The 19,455-nt window shown below is 37.1% G+C and overlaps 1 protein-coding gene across 2 annotated transcripts; it reads right to left on the reverse strand.

Moving 5' to 3' along the window:
• Positions 1-2,851: 2,851 nt before the first annotated feature.
• Positions 2,852-18,383, reverse strand: ipmkb (inositol polyphosphate multikinase b). 2 transcript variants are annotated; one of them, XM_086064971.1, is made up of 6 exons: positions 17,266-18,383; positions 12,557-12,642; positions 12,352-12,448; positions 12,010-12,182; positions 8,281-8,362; positions 2,852-7,106 (listed from the first exon to the last, which is right to left on the reverse strand). In XM_086064971.1, the coding sequence occupies exons 1-6, from the start codon at positions 17,495-17,497 to the stop codon at positions 6,373-6,375; spliced, it is 1,404 nt and encodes a 467-aa protein (XP_085921097.1). In that variant the 5' UTR covers positions 17,498-18,383; the 3' UTR covers positions 2,852-6,372. The 2 variants fall into 2 exon arrangements, with proteins under 2 accessions (XP_085921097.1, XP_085921098.1); XM_086064972.1 differs by having other exon boundaries at positions 18,258-18,372.
• Between the last annotated feature and the right edge of the window lie 1,072 nt (positions 18,384-19,455).

Consider the following 19,455-nt stretch of genomic DNA (forward strand, 5'->3'; position numbering starts at 1 on the left):
AAAGTGGAGAGATGTCTTCAAGGGATTACACAGTGTGAGCGGCTCCACCCCCAGCTAAATGTTTCTAAGAGAAACAAGCATTCCTACGTTTGCACCAAGGTAAGAGCCTGTAAAGTAGCTATAATGGGCTAGGCTAAAGCCATATCGCTAAACTAGCAACCGAACGAGTTAAAAGCCAACTTTTAGCTCTGTTGTCAAATCCACTTTAGCTCTAGAGGCGAGATTTTTCACAAAACTGGACATCAAAGTTATACTTACGATTATCAGGATATCATTATCATAATTTTTCTTAATGGTAGCTGAGTAACTTGACGTCATGGTTTACGCTGGGTCTCATGTTTCATCGATTTACACAAAGTGAACATAGCGTCGTAACAGGCAGTTTGCATTATACGGACATATTACCCATTGTGCCGAAAAATCTATTGAAATTGGAGGAAAAATAATTTTCCAACTTCTGACTTTGATTGCTCCAAACATACAGCTGTGCAGACGCACACACGAAAGTAGATAGAGGGGTTCGGGCTTTTCCGCATTTCCCACAATGCTTTGTTGGCAGCCATTTTAGAGAGGCTGTGCTTAGGCGTTTATTGTATTTGACCATTTAGTAATAATACCGACTACGTGTGTCGTTGTCAACTGCTACAATGCTGCTGCATGGAAGAGACAAAAATTGTTTTTATTGCATTCCAATGGTTAACTCTTGTATTTCCGAAAACCTTTCAAGATGTAAAATGGGTTGGGTAAAAAATAAAATAAAAAAATAAAATAGCCTGAGGTCCAAATATGAAACTGCCGAGAAGATGCCGTGATCGTTACTCCACTCGGGCTTGTCGATCTGGTTCTTCTTGTAACGAATAAAAGCCTTCTTGTCTCGTGACAAGACAATTGAATCAGGACAATGGAAAATAATTTTTCATTGTCCTGATTCCTGTGATATTTTAATTTGAATGGAATGGATGACGTGTGAAATGGCAAGTGCTATTGTAAACACAGAATTCCCATAAATGGAGCATCTCAAAATGGACAACCGCAGGGGATATGTTACTATTTTTAGCACAAAGGTCCAACCCCTTTATAAAGTGCAGCGCTAAAGGGTCCTCTCATTAAAGCATCTAGCTCTTAATAAAATGAGTGAAACTCTGTGTTAATGTAGTAGACTCAACTGTAAAAAATGACATCACGGAGAAGACACCCAGGAAACCTACCGTTAAAGAAATCATGTTTAAGATAGAAATGTTTCAAAAAGAAAAAGGGGACAATTTTACACAAGCAAATTAAAGACAAAAATTAAAAACTCTATTGGTGTCCAAAGATAACGCTAGTGCTGTTCCAAACGACCCCAAAAGGTTCAAACAATTATGTCAAAGGGCTTCCAAGCTACAAGTACATAATGCAATGCTCACTCAGTTTGCTCTCTGAGGCGTGGAGCAGGGAAAGCATCGAATATTGGTTCACTCCAAAAGGTTCAACAATAAGAAGTAATGACATGGTTGAAAGATAATGGCATCACAAATGAAAATGATGAAATTGATCAAAAATGTTCATGGCAATGATGATGCTGTTCAAAATGACAATGAAAGTGAGAATACAAAAACATGCTGGTGGTAAAAATGCTGTTGATTCAACATCTGAGTGTGAAGATAATATTTACCCAGAGGACAGTATGTCCAACAGTAAAAAGTAAATTGGGAGAAGCTAGCACTTCATCTGCAGCTGCTTCCAAAGCTGCTGTTTTGCAAAGGAGACATCAACATGGGGCACAAGAGGAGAAACTGAGGAAATTAAAGACGTTGGACATTGATGCACAGATTTCAGCTGCCGCAAGACTGTGCGGGAAGGTAGTGCTGTTGGAGGGAAATACAGTTACTTCAAATGGAATGAATTCTTATGTGAGCAAAGGACTTGAGGATATACAACTGGAATTCAACCTAAATACAGATGCATTTGTGCCCACAGGAAAACAAATACAGTAACTGTATCAAGGATCAACAGCACCAAACTGTATCAAGGATCAACAGCACCACCTGTTTAATCTATACAAGATGTGGGCTACAGTAAAACCAAAAGTGACTGTCACTAATATGCAAATACAGTCACAGGACCAAATCCAACATGGCACTGCCATAAGGCATACGGGTTACAGTGTGGTATACATTGTGTTTATTACTGTGGATGAGAGCACACACTCGCTTGGTATAGAAAAAATACTGTACATAAGCTAATGTTAGCTAGTAATTTGCATTTGAGTTGACCCACCATTTAGTTGTTAGATGCATCATTGTTGGCAATGGACAATTCCAAGCTAACGTCACAAGTCAAAATGGCAGTTTTATTCATTGAAAAGAAACTTTCCGCTCATTGAAAAGCATTGGATTTTGGATTGTTTCAATTTGATTTGTGAGGATTATTTTGATTTCAAAATATGATGAAATGTCGTTTGACTACTAGAACAACCTGTCTAGTTTGTATGCTAGTCGCCGCGGCAAAAGCAATACAATACGTTGTTTGTTGTCACCGTGTAAAGGAAGCATTGCGGAATATCAGAAATGCCGACATGATCGTAATTGTTCACAAACAACATATATAACACTTTTTTAAAAAGTCTTACTTAATAAATGAATAACGACATCATGTTCTAAATCGCGAGCCCTAACACGGGGATTGAACTGACGCCGCAGCCACATTCTCCGGTTTGGGAGCGCAGAACATCACAAGTGTGCTAAAATTCTAAGGCCACCAAGATAGCTCAAAACCTTATTTGAATGCTCAGGAAATAAAGAATTTACTAAATAGGTGACATCATTTGTTAAAGTATATATATAACAATAACACGCACACACAAAACCTGCCCTTTTTTCACAGCACTTTATGTGTTTGACTCCATCACAATGATGAACAGAAAAGAAAAATCCAGTATTTATTTAAAAACAAAATGGATTCATGTTTAATTCTGGCCATGAGGAGAGCAGGTAAAATGTAAACAAATAAGAGTACTATACAATTTAGGCCCAATTGACTCTATGTTTTCCTTGATCTACTGTCTCACATTTAAGTTAGCCGTTTAGCGCTGCTAAGCTGTTGTTTGCATTTGGTATTATTAGGCAGTTAAGTACACCCAGCAAATTTAATTTCCTTTCCAAAATATAACTTTTAATAGTGATAGTAATACAACGTAAGAACATCATAAGAATGACGATTGAGTGCCTTGATAATTTGAGGACAGCAAAGCCAGTTAATACATTACATTACACCATTAGGATTGCAAATTAGTCATTTTCAAAGCTGAAAATTTTCCTTTAACAGGAGTATATTCGTAAAAGTAATATTTTTCAGATTCAATTACTGCATACATATATTCTTCATATTTTCATTTTGTCGCATTCAGATGTAAATATCTTGAAGTAACGTTGGGTAAACAATCGATAATAATGGAAAAAGTGCCCACTTTACTATCACAGCCTGATTGTCAGACATTACACGCTGTTTACAATTTGCATTACTGTCATTAAACAAAGAATTTATTCACAATTCCCTGTGTAAATATATATGATATGACATTTGTTAGTTTGCAAGCAAAATGAGCTGATAAAGCTGCCGGGATGAACAAAAAATTATGCTCACAACATAGACACGCACACGCAAAAAAAAAAGAAAATAATTATTTGACATAATAGAAGGCAGTTACAGGAAAAGAATAGTTAATCTGTGTAAACATAAATTATGACTAAAAAATTTTGATTCTATATTTAGGATCAAATTAGAAAATATTACAAATTAATTAACATGTGATTACGTATTTCCATTGTCAAGCTACATAAACTGTAAAAGGCCTGTGCATATCAGTTAACTCAAAGTGGTGCAGTAAGGAGCCAGTTATAACATAACAAATGATCAGCAGCCATTTTAAAAGCACAATTAACACCCTTATATTTCCATTAAAGAAAAAAAAATGTGCGCTGTACTGTCGGTGAGAGGACCAACAGGAGATGCAATTCCACCAGCAAAGGTAAAGAACTCAATTTGATTTAGTTACAGAGGAGTTTTGGCACCCATTTTCACATTACTTTACTGATTCCATCTCCAATAATAGTTTGATCTTGATCAAGGTTGCTTTGGGTTACATCATTCAGCTGTCACTCATTGCATGCCATCTGATTAATATCATCCAATGCGTGTAAAATGTTTCAAGTGTAAGTAGATGGATCAGCCTGGACACTCCTATAAAAAGTATATAAAATGTGAGTCAAATAGGTCAATATAGGTAATCACATGACAACATTGAAAGGACTCCTTTCCGACCATCTACACCAATGCCCAAAATAAACAAAAACAAAAGCCCATTCACTGCTGTCTTTCTCCATTCATGTCTCATTGAGACGTTCGCTTTCTGTACAATCTTAAAAACTTGACCGTGATACCGTCAATCAGAACTGTTTGGCATCTCAATTGTACCGCTTTATGACAACAAAAATGACACAAGTCATAAATGTTGCGTTAATGGCACTCCACTCACACAGCTTTCCATTATAAAAATAAAGTGGGAGGGCAAGGTAGCAAATATCTGAATCACAACATAGACTAATTAAAGAAGGGAGTGTTTTACAGCCAGTTATCAAAAGCAGCATGGTGAAATACATATTGTAAATGTCATAACAAGGTCAAGAGGTTAAAAATGAGCTTAAACACTGACCATGTGGAGATAGCACGAGGATCATCGGGCTGAGAAGAAAATGGCGTCATAGAAATTATTTTGTATGTATTCTGGGTGGTCATTACCTGAGTTACATCCCTGTTGACATTGAATTAAAAATAAATAAAAATAAACACACAAAATGACAGCCCACATTGAGTTTCAGAATAGCGTGGCAGTAAAGTGTGTCAGTTTAAGCTTGAAAAAGTTGTATTTGCATTTTAAGTTCAGGATGGGATTCAAGCAACCCAAGTTCCAGTTCAAGGTAATGCAAAAGTTGTTAAAAATGCACTTGAAACCTAAATGAAGAACATCCAGTTAAAAAACAACATTTGTTATTCTGGGCCGAAATGTGAATCAAATTGCATTCACTGAAAGTTGATTTTCAAATTTTGACATGCCAGATTGCCACTAACTAACATAATGCTATATCAGATGGCAACAACAGGATATTATGGATCGCTATACAATCATAGGTATTATCATCATCAGACACCAGAAAATTATAGTCAATTATCTGGAAATTGATATTTGAGGGCGACTTATATTTGTATTTTGTTACTTAAAAAATAGATTCCCTCACAAACTGAATGTGAATGCTGAGAGATGTTAACCTGCCAAAATAATTAATAAATGCTAAAAATGCTGGTTAATAATATATGTTTCAATTCCAAAAAGCGTTATTGTTGTCACAGGTGGCAACAGGTGGCAAATCCTTGCCACAGTTTGGCTTTAGCTCTAGCTCCCATGGTGCTTGTTTACTTTTTAGTGAGCTCCCTCGCGAGCTGCATGGTTCTGGTTTACCTTTTCGGAAGCTAGCTAGTAGCATCAGGGGCTAAAGCCAAACTATGGTTGGGTTTTTACTTTCTGGACCTGGATTTGCCTTCTCTGGTTGTAGTGTAGTATGCTTTGTTGTGTAGAGGTGCACTTGTAGTCATATGATTGGTCTACATCGACAACAAAGTGTCCCTTTCAGGTTCAAATAGAATATAACAGTGAATTGGGATGTAAACAAGCAGCAACATATTTATATATATAAAAATAAAAATTCAAAAAAAGCAATATAGTTTGTCAGCACATGACAGTTAAGCATTTGCAGTTTTTGATTTGCCCTTTGTATATATAGTTTTATATAGTTTTGCTGCTGTTATGCATTGATAAAAAGCAGAATAAAAAAAACACACATTTTGATGCATTATGGCAGTGAAAGCTTGTCTCTCAGCATCCACCCAATTAAGCCCAACTCTAAAACTGCTATAAATAGTATCAAATAGTTACTATGGTAAAAACAACACAGAAAAATCTCTGGCTCACTCAGGATTTGAGATGTTCTGATATACAACACAAACCTAACAGTTTTTTTTTCTTCTCTCAGTGGCCTCAATATAAAAATAGACTTGTCAAATCCAGTGCATTTCAAATGGACTACAGGCAAAGTAGGGTCACATTTTTGAGCTTGTGTAACGTCAGTCAGCGTACCCGACGACTACTAATGCCTCTAAGGGATTGGTTAGTGCATCAGCATTTGTGACTTCCACTTGGAAAAACGCACACGTGCGCACATCGCAATTGGGTGAGATGATGATGATGGCGGTTCCATGATTAAGGGGGGAGAGTGGGCAGGTAGGTGGAGACAGTGGTTCACTTTCAACAAGTATGAAGGTAAAGCGAGGACGAGTCTAATCGTCATCACAGAGTATCTGGTTCAACACGCTAAGCAGGTGCTTGAGGCCGTAAATGTAGCCGTGATCGGGGCTCTCGCTGGGGAAAACGTGGGCAAAGTCGATCATCTTCACCTCTACCTGTGCGTTTCCTTCGCTCAACCCCGTCGCCTCGCCTCCACCTGGCACGCTATCCTCTTCTCTCGAGCCGCTATTTGCTCTCTTTCTCTCCACGCCCTTTCCTTCAAGTTGGGATTTGTTTCCGTTTCCGTTCGGTGGTTGCCGGGACAACCACGTCGAGTTGTTCTCCACAGAAGCTGGTTGGCATGGTGTAGTCCCCAAAGTGCCGTTGTCTCCACTGCTGCCTTGATGGTGAGTCTTGGCACAAAGATGGAGGCCATCTTTCCTGCGATTGCTGTAAACAGAGTCTCGGGTATGGGGCAGCGCCACCTCAATGTTGTTGTTGTTGTTGTACTCTGCCATCTTTTCATTCTTTTCCCCTACCCCCTGTCGACGCTCATCCTCGCCATCCCAACTCTTGCCTACGGCAGCTGGGCTGTTAATGGGGGTGCTGATGAGGGGGAAAGTGCTCGAGGAGGGGAGGCCCTCGTAGACAAAAAGAAGAGAGCTGGCGTAGAAGACCAGCTGACGCTGAGACTCGAACCAGTGGAGAATATTCTGCACTCTGCGAATGCTGGCCACCACTGCATCCTTCCTCAGACAAATGCCGTTGTGGAAGAATTTAGCTAAGCCTGGAGAAGAGAAGAAAGAAAAGGCCTTGTTCAGACTGCAGGAACTTCCACAACATTGCTCAAAACACAAGTTCCTATGTGTCACGTCAGATATAGACACATGGACACAATTGTTGGTACCCCTCTGTAAACTAGACGTGCAATTTCTGGAGAAATTGCGTGGGAATGCTGAAAGCTGAATGCTAATATTTGAATGCATGTGTAATGCTTTATTATAATAATAATACTAACAATGTGAAATGACATTGGATATAATGGATTTTAACAATGATTATTATACTAAAATTAAAGTTGTACTAAAAATCTGCCCCAACCAGGATTTGAACCCTGGTCTCCAGTCTTTTGCTTTAACCACTGGACTATTGTTGGCTTAGAGAAAATCTGTGACATGGGATGCAATTGTATTTAATAATGCTGTATATTACTGAAAAACTGTCATTGAATTTGCTGAATGCCATGTTGAATGGGTCAATTTTAGAAGGACAGAGGTGTGCATTCTGTCAGTCCATCATTTGTCAATCATTAGCAAAACAGCCGTCCGTCAATAATTGACCCAATGTGACGATTACACTGATGGGCGAAAACCCAATTGTTTCATTTTATAAACTGTGATGATTTTTTGTGTAACATTGCAAAAGTAAATAAATAAAATTGCTTAAATATTAAATCAATATTATTATTCCTCAGAAATTGTGTGCTTCAAAAAGTCGAACCATAAAATATGTTTTAAAATGTTACGTATGTAAAACTGAGTCAGTTGCTGGACAGAATGTCTTACACAAGTAAAAGTAAGCTCATGGGTCTTCTTCGCCTGAAGACTTCCATACATTTCCCCGCCACTTTTATGAGGTGCTCCCCCTAGCGGCCTGCCAAGTAATTGTTCTATAGGTAATGAACAATGGAGCCGGTATAGTGGCTATATATTAACTACAAATATTGCGATACTTGCGTAGGTGTATCGATAATCTATCGGGAGACAAAGTATCACGATATCGATATATCGTCATACTCCTAGTTGGGAACATTTTATGGCTCTTTGGTTTTCACTGCTGAGATTGCATAAAATGTTAAACGGAATAGATGTAACGTTGAGAATTAGGAAATAGCAGAATGTCGCGGTTTTCATTTTAGCAGTAATTGCACAATACAAATGACTTATGACACACAAACATACCATCTTTAATGGTGTCCTTCAACAGTCCCCTCCCATAGTGCTGGTCAAACGTGTCAACAGTGTCACTGCACAGCTTGTAAACCTGTCAGGAAAAAAAGCAATTGTAATATACATCTACAGGTACCTATTTAGTAGGTACTGTAATATATTATTTAATATTATCCGACCTTTGTGAGGAAAAAGCGGTTAAGAAAATGGATGGATGGATTAGTATCCCACAAGGGAAAGTGTTTCAAATGCAATCTAATAACTTTCTTCCTGTGTCAAGAAATAGAATGAACTGTGGTATGATGGCACCTAGTGGTTTAATCCCATAACAACGTGCACACTGTCAGAGGATAAAAACAGAAAATAATAAATAACACTATGCGAGCTATTTGGCTGAAGTCAGCACTATGGTTTTGATTAATAGTGATACATAACATATAAACAAATAAATTTACTTATAGAATGGATGTGATCAGTCTTTTTTGGGTTAAACATTCCTCTCAGCTCCAGAAAGAGTTTGAAATGCAGTGATGGGAAAAAAAACGTCTTGTAAAACAGTATATCTGAGACAACGTCACTTCAGCATGACATTAAAGTATTACCTTTGGGCATGTGTGAAGATTTTTCCTTAGCTTTTTGTGCATTTTTTAAAAACATTTATACAAAAGAAAGACTTGTGCTAAGTGAAAAACATTGGGACTAGAAAAATAATAGTTAAGTATATCCTGGATGTTTTGGTGAAATGAACTAGCATGTGAAGCTTTAACAGGTATAATCCTATGGTAATCAAAGTGGAATTTAGTTTTTTTTCCAAAGTGTGTGACAATTATAAATGTTGAGAGACATGCACCTTCATTAAATTATGCTTAAGCCGTAATGTCTCATCTTGCTCAATATTCAGTTTTTGGTGGTTTCCTATGGAAGCATTCTAGCGCCACTTCAGGCCTGGCATATAATACACTGTTTTGAGCATCATTTTTGTTTCCTTAATTTATTTTAAACATTTAATTCTTAGGCATTGTCTTCTTTTTAACTCAAACAATAAAGTAAATAATATGTTGCCTTGAAAATAAATAACTACAGTAATATAGATTAAATGTATATGTACCCCACTCACTGGTAGTAGGGTGGCTCAGCACTTAGACCAGCAAAAAAATAGATAAATAAAATAACACTGTAAAATGTTTCTAGGTTCATTACGGGGAGTTCAGTTAAAGGGATACTGTATTAATTTAGTAGTTTTCATCAGTAAAAAGTTAATATTTTGTCCATCATGAATTTGATAACATTGCTTATCATGTCTGCGATTGGCTGGCAACCAGTTCAGGGTGTACCCCGCCTACTGCCCGAAGTCAGCTGGGATAGGCTCCCTTGTGAAGACAAGCGGTTAAGAAAATGGATGGATGGATACTTGTCATGTTCATGTTCAATTTACACCTTTAAAAATGCATTTTGCCAATTGCTGTCGACTGAAAATGACATCACGTGTTGAGGGCTGAGGTAACAACATGCCTAACGTTTACAAGTTGATTCATTCATTCATTCATTCAATTCATGACTCATGATAGACAAAATATTAACTTTTCACTGATGAAAATAGCAAAATTAGTAAAGTGACCCTTTAATGGTACTGTATATGGCAGGTTTTAATATCACTACTACAAACTAGTACATTTAACTGTGCGCCTCTATTACTAAATTGTAACTACACAGAATATTTCTGGTAAGGCTTTTAATAGAACGCCTGAATGGCAGAGGAATTAAAGTTCAGGGCAGTACTCTTGTCGAGCTTAGTTGTAGCGTTTACTGTATTTGGCTAATTGTAGAAAGCAGTGGATGAAAACTGCAAGCCCAAAGTAAATGCTTTTCAAACGTGCATATGTGATGTTCAAGGTCAACTAATATGGGCTATTCAAAAGCCTCTTCATTTATGTAGGGAATTTTATATTTCAGTTAATTTACTTTGACAAAATTTTCTGAATATAGCAATAAAATTTGCACAAGACATGGCCGAAACATTGTAAACTCATAATGAAACTAATTACATAATTGTAAATGACTCAAGATTTGTTTGTATACTGACGACATCTTAAAGCAAACAGGAAATGATAAATATACAAACAAGGGAAGGGAATGGAAACAAAGTGATAAATGTTTGAAATACTGTATTTGACTTGTTTCCTTTCAAAAAGATAAGATGTACTATCAGTCTTTCCTGTCTTCTCCCACCCATGTTGACCCAGCAATCACATTACACTATATAATGATGTGTGTGTGTTTTGTTTTGTTTTTCCTTGTGTGGGTGTTACGTTAGTGCTCGGTGCATAAAGCAAAGGAAACGACACGCTTATCTATTTTATCCAACGGTACAATTGTGGAATTATAATACTGTCAGGTACTGTTGTAAAACAATATGTATGGCCGGTTGGATCTCAAATTAATTGTGTGTGGCAGCCAAAGTGGGCTGATCACTCATGGATCACTCGTGCAATGCAACAGCTTCAATTAAATACAGTAAGTTGAACGTGATTTGCAAATCATCCTATTTTTATTTAACACAACATCATTGTTAATTAATCACACGTTATATCTGTTCTGACTGTACAATAAAATATATTTTTCAAGTTTTTCATACTCTTGTTAATTAACATAAAAGTGGACAAATATGGTTACCAAATACAAATGTGGTTGCAACATTTAGTTCATTGATAAGTCATTTGATAGTTGAGTTGTTGACGCAGCCATGCTATCGGACTTGGAAATGCCGGTAGACGGAGGAAAAACACGACACACAGCTTTTGCGTTTGGCCTGCATGCAACTCAATTTGTGAGTGAGCGGCAGCCATTTATTGAATAAACACGGAGAGAGGGAGAGAGAGAGAGAAAGAGAGAGAGAGATTATTTTAATGCAATTTAAGGCCTTAATTTGGCCAAAATCTATTTAATGACATTTTTTATTTTTTTATTTTTATTTTTTATTTTTCCCCTAAGAGCTCAGTATTGTTCATTCGGAAATGTCATCATCATTGCTCTTTTATTATTATTATTTTTTTTATATATATATTTATTTTTTTTTGTGTGTGTGTGTGTGTGTGGGTGAGTATGTGTATGTGCGTGCGTGCGTGCGTGCGTGCGTGCGTGTATTTGTTAGCTCACCAGAAAACCTATTAGAAAAAATCTCATACCGTTCACCTAAACCGAACACCAGGAGACCCGAGGGGACCAAAGAAAACCAAGGAAGGCGAAATCCAGCACCGACCAGACACCCCCCACCAGAACTCCTCCCCAGCCCAAGAAACATCCAGACCCCAACAAATCCAAAAAACATAAAATCAGGGAGGCCTCAAGAGACCAAAGGAGAGACCGAGAAAAGGAAGGAAGGACAGACGAAGCCGCGTGAGATCCGCAGACACCAGCCCCCACCGATTCAACAACCCGAGGAGGAAACAGACTGCGTCCGAGCCTCGGCAGATGCCGGTGTGGTGGATCCGGCATGCATGAAAATCTCCACCAAAGAGGGGAGCCGCCGACCCCCGCCGGAACAGAGCAAGCGCAACACCTCAGGGCCCCCCAGGCCGCGGCAGCGCCAAAGGACGACCCCCGGGCCTATTTATTTATTTAATGACTTTTAATGATTTTTAATGGCCCGCGGAAACCCTGAATATATTCCTATATTGAGAGAATGGGGTGTTTCTCAAATAATATATTGTTTTCAAAACAGACCTTTGAAATCATACTCACCCTCATGCCAAGGACCAGGAAGCCTATCTCCTCCATCAGTGGGTACTTTCTGATCTGCTGCTCCCTTTTCTCCTGTGAGGCGAATGGATCGTAACTTCGCTGGCCCAGCTTCACATCCATGATGCACGGCTTGACGAAGCGTTGAGTCACGTCCTCCAGCTTCATGTACAGGTCTGTGGCAGAGACAATGTTGACTAAGCAGACCATGGCGCCAAATTTAAAAAAAATTGCTTAAACTGAATAATTTGTTAATCACTAAATTATGAATAAACTCATCAACTCAATCTTGTATCATATATTGTCACCTAACATATAACCAGATGTGGAAATATAGTTTTGTACCATTGGGTGCATCAGGAGAGGACAAAGTGCCGTAATATTTTGGGAGATGTGCCTGGAGCTGAAGAAGGCATGGATCACAGCAATCATCTGCATATACCTAGTCAACAAATACAGCCAAATATTATTACTCAGTTCAGTTGTGTGTTACTTTTCTATGCAGTAGGTTTGCATACACAGTATGTGCATGCATTCAGATGAGTATTACCATGCCGTAAAACTGCATCTCTCTTGGTCCTCTCGGTGGAGGCTGGAGTTGCTTTAGGACTGTTCCATCTGGATGTTGCAGAATCCCTTCAACAAATAAACAAACCAAGAGTATGGATCTCAGAACACTGATGGTTATTAAAAAAAAACAAAAAAAACACAGATGTCCTGAATGAGCTCAACATTTTGAATGGTTTGAATTGGTTGAAAATATGGAAGGAGGAGGCCAAATAAAATTGCTAACTTTCAGCATTAATTTTGAAGATGGAATACTTTAATTATAATTGAATTTGTAGAAAAATACGGAATAATGAGTTTCATTTAGAAATGTCTTTGTTCATGTCAATTGTCTTTTCAATAAAGATGCGGAATTATGGGACAAGTGGAAATTTAGGGACTGTAAAAGATAGTTGCTAAAGGACACCATTTAATTTTTTACACTTAGATGACATTTTTTAATGTAAAATGAGAGACAAGTCAAATTTCAATTTTCTGATTGAATTCATAGGATTCCAAATTATTTACGAGCGCATTTGAGGTCCAGTTCGCCCTATCCTGTAAGCGCCAGCGCTCATCTTCACATTCTGTCAACCAAATCTGGATGTGGCTTACAACACTTACAAATACTCACAGTCATCTGACCAGATGACACAAGATATGCGCGCTACCGTGAACAAAGTAAGACATATAGCATGTCATCTTTCATTCCTGCCTGAGATTTCATAGAACCCTTGACTAAAGCCAAATCTATCTGGTCCAGTTTTACAAACCCAATTCCAATGAAGTTGGGATGTTGTGTTAAATTGTTAAAAGAAAAGGTAATGTGTAACAGTGTAAAACATGACCCTGTCCCAGCTTTTTTGTAACATGTTGCAATTGCAGTCATAAAATTCTAAGTTAATTATTTGCTAAAAATAATAGTTTAGCAGTTTGAACATTAAATATCTTGTCTTTGCAGTGTATTTAAATAAATATAGATTGAAAATGATTTGAAAATCATTGTATTCTGTTTTTATTTGCGTTTAACACAACGGCCCGACTCCCAACTTCATTGGAACTGGTTTTGTACAATCTACATGATAACAAATTGCTTGATTTTGTTGAGACTTTGACATAGTTTATAAAACACAGTACAATATATCAAGTTGAATGTAGAAGAGGAAAAAGGCAGCCTGGGAATGTGTACACTATTCTGTATGATAGGCATGGAGCCTCAACCAACACTGCAGATTGATGTTAGTGTAAATCATTTTTGACAAAACAACATATTTCCCCTTTCAATCCACAATGATGTGCATATAAATTGCTATACAACATTTCCATTAACAGAGTATGAGTAATGCAAGCAGGTTCAACAGTCAACCTCCTGCTACTGTTGGGGAAAAACTGTGTTCGGATTACTCCTACGATTATAACTACATTTTCATTTCAGCAGTCAAGATGGAGGCTGTGTGGGAAGAAAAATGCAGATTCTTACGTATTCTGGATATGCCGGAGATTAAGTTTACATAGGAAATGTTGAAAGTGTTATCAGGCTATGATTTATTATGAATGTGTTTATGGCTCAGAAAAAGACGATTTACTGTATGTAGATAAACGGACAATTAAGGGCTTTATTTTACTAAAGGAGAAGTGATTGCTTGTAAAGGTTGTTTGAGCAAGTAAATTATGTGGAAGGCTGACTGGAATACTGTATAATTTGTATTTCGATTCTACTGCACATTTTCCTGTTTGTTCTTTTAGCTCATTAGTTAAATTTGACAGAAATTACATTTTACAGTTTTAAAATGAATAACTGTTACAAATAACTCCTTGTCCCATCTATCAATGATAGGGAAAGGGGGAGGGGGCTTTTAGTTACTTAATTCCAATAATACAGCGTATGAAACTAGGCTATACAGGAAGGCATTTATCTTTAATTTGGTCATTTTAGTCTAAAAATACTTTGAAAACTAACATGTTTTCATGTTTAAAAAGAAAAAGAAAAAAAAGGTTATTAGTTAGACATCATACTGAAGGAGTCCAAAGGTACGTTTTCAGGGCTTTGCCTGATGTGTTTAACCACTGTTGTAAACGTTTGGGCTATTCAGGGATAAAATCCCTATGTCGTATTAAACTGCAAAAAATGGATGGATGATATCTAAATCACAAGATATCTGGCCCAACATGGCCAAGGTATATGATCATATCATCATGTTTCCCTTGTCATCATGTTTCCCTTGTCAACCCTCTAATAATTATTGTGCCCTGGAATTGGAATATTGTAGGTGTTTTTGTAAAGATTTGTAGTTTGGGGTGTAACGAATAAGTGGCCATTTGTTGTAGACATGCATCACATGGTCATATACTACATACATTTAAGTTTATAGTCTAAAAATGTCATTTACTAGATTGCCAGTGAAAATTTGTCTTGACCAAAGGTAACCTGGACCAAGAAAATAAATGTCATCAACTTGGGCCTCATCTAACATGGCAGGAATTCATTAATGTGACACAGCAAAGTTAAATGCACTCCTAAGTTACATTTCTATAATTACTTTGCATGCAAAAGTAATAATAGCAGTTTTATTGTATATTTCAACCCTAATGTGTTTATGAAAGCTATCATATAGACCAAGAAATATATCTTCCGCTTCAAGAAACCTTTAAATGGTCCTACATGAGTTCCCATTTGAGCACATCTGAACAATACCTATGGAGGTCAATGCATGTGGAGGCTTAGGCAAACAAGCAATGGGAGGAGCACTATCATGTTCAGTCAGCAGCAATACAGGATGAGCAGGATTCCACTATTTGTTCAACATTGCCTGCTGAGTCTATTACTTCAGTGTATGCAAGCTGAGTTAATGATTATTCAAGACCAAGCCCACAAATAAACCAAGATAACATCATGCTGCTTAACTCAATGCTGCTTTGTTTCAACAGATAGCGAGGAGATGGGCAGGTATCCCTCACAAAGAAAACACATTTCATTTTAGACTGCTTTAGTAATTCATCTGCATTTGATTGTCATCCCAATCATTCATTTAAGGGCTACGTTCATCTTTTAAATAGGAGCAAATTAATAAAAAAATGATTCATTTATTCAGAATTGAAGCAACATTTACTTAGTAGCAGTCACCCACGCACTACAGCAAGTTGCTGCGATAAGAAAGACCCCTGGCACAATAATGTTCAAATTCAGCAATCATGTTTGCCCAATGAACAATCGTTGGTCAAATGACAATTTTTTTTGTTGCTATTTGCTAAAAGGTGGGTCAAGGAAAGGATAATTTTAAGTAGGTGCCAGGACCTATATATATATATATATATATATATATATATATATATATATATATATATATATATATATATATATATATATATATATATATATATATCGGCAAAAGAAAACTCCAAATCCCGATTTACTGAACCCCCCCCCCCCCACAAAAAAAAAAAAAACTCCAGGCAATACATTTGAATGTATAAAATTAGTTTGTTCTTTAGCATTTGTTCAGCTTCACAAAAAAGAAAATCTGTGAAAAATTGGTTTGTTTTTTTTCTTGATTTTTTTTACATCATTATCTTTGTCTTATGTTGTAATGTGTTAATATGTAAAAAAAAAAAAATGTTTTTTTTTAATTTTTAAATAAAAAAACTACTTGTAAAAAATTTGCCAATTCTAAAATAAATATTGTTCGATTAAATTTTAATCACCCTATTTTTTCTGCCATACTCCTGGGCCCCATTAAAAGGTTCTAAATACAGGAATTTGTTTATGCCCAATAGTAATGCACTATAAGATATACTATGTAATATCATGTGTTTTACATAAAGTCTCATTTTTTTCTCTGAAAAACAACCTTAGGGGGAAAAAACACACAAAAAAACATTTATAATAATGGGGACCTACTTTGACAACTGTCACCTTAGCACACTGGAAAATATAGTACAAATGGAGCTGCCATGCTATTGAACCCAAGCACACACAAATAAATTGTGAATATTCTGAAGTACTTCCCTATAGTTCATTGAAAACCATAACATTTTTGTGGGTGAGAGATTTGATCTGATGACTTGCTAATCAAAATTGGATGTAAAAAGGTGTGTGCCAAACCAATTAAAGGATGGACAAATCTGACTTCACCAAGGGTCAGCACAGCGGTTCGATTAGGTTGAATTTAAAACCTGATTAAAGAAATAGGACTCCCATTGCTATTATAGTTTAAAAATTAAATCAGCCAGCACCACTAATTCCAAAGGCAGCACATAGAAACTGAAATTGGATTTTATTTATAAATATATATATATATATATATATATATATATATATATATATATATATATATAGACATGATATTTACCTATTGTTTCACATAGTGACTGAAATTAACTAATTAGAAATAATTAACATTATTGTTATGCTTTCTGTTTCTGTGAATAACCAGCTTTCCAATGACACTGATCTTTTGAAAGTAGGATAAAAATAAAGAAAGGCATGAACGTAAAAAGTCATACCTAAAATCTCAAGCCTCACTGGCTTTATCACAAATTAGTAAAATTTTATTGGTTTTAAGAGTCATGCCTTTCTTAATATTTGTCACAGGAAAATGACACTTATCACTGGAATAGTCCTATAATGCTCATGTAAATAAATTGATCTTTTAATTTTTACACAGCCACCCACACAGCTGGATGGAAGTCATCTCGGGTTGCACCTGTACTTACCCACTTTATCCACTCCATACTTGTGACCTGCGACCTGATGTGACAACGGCACGCAGCCATTCAGGTGAGCCGGTCCTTGTGTTCCAATTGGCCGACGACCGCTCATCTCTTTCGTTGATGCAGCGGGGGAGATGCACGGGGTCATGTTGACCCCGACAGCGGGACTCAGGTCCAGTCTACCGAGAGCTAAAGAGGACTCCATCATCACTTGATGGTGGTGACTTGCTGACATTTGTAATAAACGACGGGCCCCAACAATCTTCGTTCTCAACCAAAATGCATATATATTTCAAAAGGTAGCTCTCTATGGATTCACATACTTATTAGATTACGTAACCAACGCCCCAGATGCAGTTGCAATAAAGTGTTTGGACGTGAGGTTCTGAAGTCTTTAGGGAAGTGGTCCAATCCAGACGAAAGCAAAGACAGAGCGGCTCCGTTCGCTGCTTTCGACTCCCGGTAGCAACTTGAGGGTCACGTAGGACAACACTGTTATCCCCCGCTGTGACCTGCGGTGAAGCAGAGCTCCCGAGGCGCGCTGATTCAATGATTTTCATATCTTGATCAGCAGCATAAATACAATCTGGCCACATCCCACTTCCTGACAGTGTCTGTCAAAGGTGAACCAGGCACGATTTCCGCTGAAGGACTTCAAAATAAAACCATAAAGAGCGTCGTGTGGTGCATACTGTGGAACGACGTGAATTAACTTGTCAGTATCAACGGTTTCATAATATTGCACCATTTCAAATGTAAAATTTATGAATTCATACTATAAACGTTCACGAAGCCACAGTTCCTCTTCAACTGGTGCCATTGACTAATGTTACGACACATTCAAGTGGTATGTAGTTCCCATCAACAAAATCAAAAGCAGACTGCACTAAAGAAGAGTAAAACGTACCAGAATTAAGAAAACGGTCAAGTAGTCCAAATGTTAATTTCGAAGTCAGAAATGAGTTGAACAAGCCGTACGCCCACCTCAGACCTACCCTTTATCAGTAAGACGAAACACCACCCTCGTCATCGCTAAACCTCTATTTTAGCGAAGGTGCGTGGGATACAGCGGGAAGATTATTATTACTATTATTCAGGAGACGATATCCAGTTTTGCGACATTACCATATTTTCACTCCTTTACGGCAGCCGTGTAAAGTCCCCTCGCCGACCCGCCCCCAATGAACTTCGACAATCACTTAAAATACACGACAAGTACATACAGTATAATCAATTGAAATTCAGTTTAGCACTATCATTATTTTCCTAAACCTGTTATGTCACGGTGAAAAATGCACAGATAAATCAAACCTAAAAAACTCTTAGTCGTTGTCTCTCTCTCTCTCTCTCTTCTCTCTCTCTCTCTCTCCCTCTCTCTCTTTCTACCCCCCTCTTGCTATCAGTTAGAAATACATACAGTACAAATACAGTATATTCTGAATACATGTTCACAGATACGATTTTGTTTCGTGTGCAGTGTAGAGACTGCCGTTATCTCTGCAATGTGCATGTAGATTATTTGTACTACAAGCCCTCCGCTATAATTGCCCAATTATACTTATCTGCTGGAAATGCAATCCACTCTAATTGGGATGACATTTTATAAACAGAGATAATAGGTAAACACAGTTGACAGGGAATGCACTGTATGTATTTGTCCATAACAATATAAGAGGTTTACGCATGCTTCTATCTGGTATTGCATAAATATTTCAGAAAGAGTTGCTACAGAGTTCAGTAAGAAAAAAATAAAGAAAAAATAGAAATAAAAAAATAACAGATAATTCAAACATTTGCCATCAGTGCTTGTAATACTTCTCAAGTAAGCTTCTCATTGGTTTCTTGAAGACAACATAATTCTGTTAATCGTGTCATGTTATCTTAGTTTTGGACTGTTCTACTGGACAATCTACATCCCAGTTAATGTTATTTTATGAGTCATGTTGATGGAAGGACCTTTAAAAAGACACATGGACAACAAATACAGCATAAAAAATAAGCATATTACATGCAGTATTGTTTTCCCTGAATAAACGGCGGTCATGTGCATGTTTTATTTGTCACTTTATTTCCCACACAAATGGAAATGCTTTCTTAAGAAGCATTGTAACCTGTAAGAATAATTCAATTTGGCTTTAGTTTTACTCATTAAATTTTTTGTCAATTGCAAATTGCCTTTGTCGTGTAACCCTA

This window comes from Leptonotus elevatus, chromosome 20 (assembly GCF_054856555.1).
Source record: "Leptonotus elevatus isolate MCC_2025b chromosome 20, RoL_Lele_1.0, whole genome shotgun sequence".
In the NCBI taxonomy this organism is placed as follows: domain Eukaryota; kingdom Metazoa; phylum Chordata; class Actinopteri; order Syngnathiformes; family Syngnathidae; genus Leptonotus; species Leptonotus elevatus.